Source organism: Otolemur garnettii, unplaced genomic scaffold (assembly GCF_000181295.1).
Source record: "Otolemur garnettii isolate 467f Iridium unplaced genomic scaffold, OtoGar3 scaffold00009, whole genome shotgun sequence".
Taxonomy (NCBI): domain Eukaryota; kingdom Metazoa; phylum Chordata; class Mammalia; order Primates; family Galagidae; genus Otolemur; species Otolemur garnettii.
Window position 1 is genome coordinate 5,226,235 of NW_003852404.1, and position 4,879 is coordinate 5,231,113.

The 4,879-nt window shown below is 49.8% G+C and overlaps 1 protein-coding gene across 1 annotated transcript in view; it reads left to right on the forward strand.

Moving 5' to 3' along the window:
- Positions 1-4,879, forward strand: part of TMCO4 (transmembrane and coiled-coil domains 4) — an 88,759-nt gene that overhangs the window by 38,493 nt on the left and 45,387 nt on the right. Inside the window, exons 9-10 of the mRNA XM_012801470.2 lie at positions 184-320; positions 3,996-4,080. Of these exons, the coding sequence (XP_012656924.1) occupies positions 184-320; positions 3,996-4,080 (222 nt within the window). The remainder of the gene's footprint in view (positions 1-183; positions 321-3,995; positions 4,081-4,879) is intronic.

Consider the following 4,879-nt stretch of genomic DNA (forward strand, 5'->3'; position numbering starts at 1 on the left):
CAGAAGGAATTTAGTGCACACATTTCAAACTTCTTTGCTCTTGAGCAGTTTGACAACCCTTGGCAAACTTGCAGGTTCCAAGTTAGAGACTCTGCATGCATGCACAGTAGCATACGTGAGCCAGTCACTCCCGCAGAAGCCCACCCATCAATTCCTTTCATCACTGCTATGCCATCTCCCCAGGCCTTGTGGCTGCCCTGACCTGGCCAGCCTCACTCCTTGCTGTCGCCAACGTCATTGACAACCCCTGGGGTGTATGTCTCCATCGATCAGCAGAGGTTGGCAAGCACCTGGCCCACATCCTGCTCTCCCGGCAGCAGGTACCTGGGGATGGCGGAGATGGGGGAGGAGGGAGAATGGGGTAATGAATTGTGCACAGACATCAGCCTTAGAAGCAGGGCCACTTGGAGGTAGCCCAGTGACTCTGGGGGAGTGGGTAGTCTTTGGTGTGCCACCAATCCAAGTGATGAAAGTGCCAAGTGCCCTGGGATGGCAGTAAGAATTACAGACCGTATAGACTGTGCTTGTCTAGCAGGTTATCTGGTGAGAACAGGGGTACGTGAGGTAGGACAGGGCTGGGGGCTCTAGCAGAAGCAGAGGTGGCTCCTGTGTATCAGCTCTCACTGAAGGAGTTTAGTGATAGTGGGTCGGCTCACTTGGGTGATATTTCAGTGGCAACCTCTGACATAGTTTGCAGCAAAGCCACTACAGGGATGGGCCCACGTGCCTCAGCTGGCCACAGGCGGAGTTTCCACATGCTGTTGACCCAGTGGCTTCTCCTAGGAATATAAATCTATCACATGAGAAGCTATCACATGAGAACACCCTCAGCGGCCTAAATGCCATGTAAAATGGTCAGGAAGGGAAACCATAATACTTTTAAAATTTGAATCCAGTACAGATGTACTTGCCATGGGAAGGAATCTGTGCCCTTCAAAATAAACCTGAGCAAATGGAGATAATCGTTTGGGAAATAGTACAGTACTGAGATGACGGTATTGTTAGGATTTGTTTGGCTACAAGTGGGAGAAAACCCAAAATAACAGTGCCTTAAGTGAGATAGAAGTTTTGTTTTTTCTGGAAAAGCCTGGGAAGACTGTCACACACTCGGATTGTGTGCCAGGGGGTAGAGACCTGGGTTCCTTCTATCTGTTGCTCTGCCATACGTGGTCTTGACCTTATGGTCCAGGATGGCAGCATCTGAGCTCCATGGAGCAGAAGGAAGAGCTAAAGAAGAAAGAGCAAAGCCTTTCACAGTTCAGTTGATGTCTCATTGGCCAGAACCTAGTCATATGCCCATACCTAGCTGCTGTGGAAGCTAGGAAATAGTCTTTATTGAGTGGCGGTAAACCCAGCTGAAATGCAATTACCATAGGAAAAAGTGAGGCTAGGCCAGCCATGGTGGCTCACATCTGTATCCCAGCACTTTGGGAGGCCAAGGTGGGAGGATTGCTTGAGGCTGGGAGTTCCTGACCAGCCTAGACAACATAGCAAGACCCCATCTCTATAAATAAAATCTTTTGTTAGCTGAGTCTGGTGGCATGCACCTGTCATCCCAGCTACTTGGGAGGCTGAGGCAGGGAGGATTGTTTGAGCCCAGGAGTTCAGCTAGGATGGCACCACTGCACTCTAGCCTGGGCAACAGAGCAAGACCCTATTTAAAAAAAAAAAAAAAGAGGGAGGACAGATATTGAGGGACAATTAGCAGTTTCTGCTACTTGGATAAATTGCTTTAGAAACTGGTAAACTGTGGCTCAAGTGGCTAAGGCGCCAGCCACATACACCTAAGGTGGCAGGTTCAAATCCAACTCGGGCCTGCCAAACAACAATGACAGTTGCAACCAAAAAATAGCTGGGCGTTGTGGCAGGCGCCTGTAGTCCCAGCTACTTGGGAGGCTGAGGCAGGAGACTCACTTGAGCCCAGGAGTTGGAGGTTGCTGTGAGCTGTGATGCCACAGCACTCTACCCAGGGACTCTATCTCAAAAAAAGAAAGAAAGAAAGAAAGAAACTGGTAAACTCCCTTCTTTGTCAAAAGAAATGTAAAAGTGGGCGGCACCTGTGGCTCAGTGGGTAGGGCATTGGCCCCATATACCAAGGATGGTGGGTTCAAACCCAGCTCTGGCCAAACTGCAAGAAAAAGTAGCTGGGCGTTGTGGCGGGCGCCTGTAGTCTCAGCTGCTCGGGAGGCTGAGGCAAGAGAATCACCTAAGCCCAGGAACGGAGTTGGAAATTGCTGTGAGCTATGATGCCACTGCACTCTACTGAGGACGATAAAAATGAGACTCTGTCTCTAAAAAAATAAAATAAAAAAATAAAAAGAAATGTAAAAGTTCTTTAACAGGTTTGATTGAAAGGCAAAGACCCCATGGCATTGGCTTAAATAAGACAGAAGTCAGTTGTCTCCCATGTAACAGTCTGGGTGTCAGCCTCCAGGGCAAAATGGTGTGTATTAGTTTCCTATTGCTGCCATAACAAATCACCACATTTGTTTTACTGGCTTAAAACAAATTTATCTTACATACAAATTCACTGGGTTACAGCCCTAGAGGTCAGGAGTCCAACATGCATCCCCAGGGCAGCAGCCATTTCCTTGCCTTTTCCAGCTTCCAAAGGCCACCTACATCCTTTGCCTGTAGCCCTTTCACTCATCTTCAAAGCCAGCAGTGTAACACCTCCACATCTCTGTGTCCCTCTGCTTCCATCATCGCGTCACCTTCTATCTAACTGACTCCCCTTCTAAGGGGAAGGGGAACTCTTGTGATTACACTGAGCCCCCTAGGTAATCCTGGATAGTTTCCCCATCTCACAGCCTTAACTTGATCACACCTGCAAAGTCCTTTTGCCATATAAGGATTAGGATGAGGATGTCGTTATCCTTGGGGCAGGCGATTGTATTATTCCATCTCCCAGTGGGCGGCCTCACAGTGTTGGGTGCCCAGGCTCCTTCACTCTCGTGGCCTCTTGTTGATCAAGATGGATCTTCCAGCATTGGACCTGCCTTCCAGATGGTTGGGAGGCAGGGAGTGAGGATGAAGAACATGCCTAGAAGTCATAGCTATTTCTTGGCTGAGACTCAGCCCCGTGGCCATGCTATTGATGGAGGAGTTAGGGAAATAGTCTTTGGCTGGGCAGCTATGAGCTCAGTCAAGCTCAGGAGCTCTGTTACTGATGGACAGAGGAAAGAATGGACTTTGGAGGTGACTAACAGGTTTGGGTACAGACTTCCTACAGAATTTGAGTGCTGTCTAAAAGAGTATTGTTGTAGCAAATGGAGTCGGGTGGGAGGTGTGGAATACACGTATTGGCACAAAAATAAGGAAAATGAGTAGACTGGTAAAGCCAGACGAGGCCTCCAGCGCTCATCTGCTTCTCTCCTCCCCTTCCTTGTAGAACTTGTACCCAAATACCCTGGTTAACTTTCTTTTTCTGTAGAGCCTTTGCGTAATCACATGGTATCTTTTCTGTAAGTCCCTGAGTCAGAAAATCTTGTCATTTAATGCCAGTATTTCCTGCCCCCCTTCCTATCTACAAACAGAATGGTCCTTCCTCCCTTATCACTCGTTGCCTTTTTACCCATCACCCCTGGAGGTGCCTGTCTGATCTCCCCAGTTCTAGAAGGGTCCCACAGCACTGCAGTCATTTGCCACAAGGCAGAAGAGTCACGGGGAAGCAGCTCTTGTAATTGACTAGACCTTGTCTCCCAGGGAAGAGGAGACAGTGGCTGGGTAATGATTGAGATAAAAGGGAATCATAACCAGCCCGAGGCTGCCTTTTGGCCTCAGAGGAGGCTGATGCCAGCAGCAGGTGCACTCCTGCATCAGTGAGGGCCCTGCCTCCCCTGATTAAGACAGGAGAGCTCAGGGGCCAGGCAGGGCATGCGTGATTCATGCCGTGAGGCAGTAGGAGCGTGCAAAGGCCGCTGTCGTCAGGGCTGATGTTTTGCTAGAGCTGACTGTATCCTCTCCAGACACCTGTGTTTTCCCCTCCCACTCAGGGCCAGCGACCTGTCACCCTGATTGGCTTCAGCCTGGGAGCCAGAGTCATCTACTTCTGTCTGCAAGAGATGGCTCAGGAGAAAGGTGAGTCTGGATTATTGTCACAGATGAAAACCCTTCCCAAGTCAGTCCCACAGGACGGAGATTCTGGGTCAGGGGTTATGAGACTTGCAAAGTGTGTTCCCAGTTCTTAGAATGATAGTTAAGTTAAAAATAGTTTACAATAGAGAAAAAATAATCCAACTGTTTAGAAAATTGTGCATAAATTAGAGCGATGTGAGACAGACAGTACTGTGGTTATGACACTGGCTTTTGCATCCTGATAATGCATCTCGACAAGTCCAAAACCGAGGTGTCAGCAGGACTACCTTCCCTCTGAAGGCTCCAGTGGGGATCCTTCCTGTCTGGCGGCTTCCAGTGTTCCTTGGCCTTCCATGGCATTCCTTGGCATTCCTTGGCGTTCCTTGGTTCATGGATGCATCACTCCAGTCTCTGCCTCTGTCTTGGGTGGCCTTCTTCCTTTCTCTTCTCTCAGAAGGACAGTGTCATGGGGGCCCCCTCTCATCCAGGAGGATGTCATCTCAACATCCTTAACCTGGTTACATCTGCAAAGACCCTGTTTCCAGATAAGGTCTCATGCACGAGTTCCAGATGCACATACCTTCTGGGGTGGGGGCACTGTTCAGCCCACCACAGACACCTTTGGGAACATGTCACGCCTCCAGTGTCATCCTTTCTGTGCTGAAGCAGCAGAAGGCTTGAGGGCCGCCGGTCCCAGCCTGAAGGGCGGGAGGGGGGGCTGTGGAGTCTCCAGGGCAGATCCACCGGCATGGGCTGTCTGTGGGAGGGGCTGGCTGGGGGACTATATCGCAGAGCTGAGGGC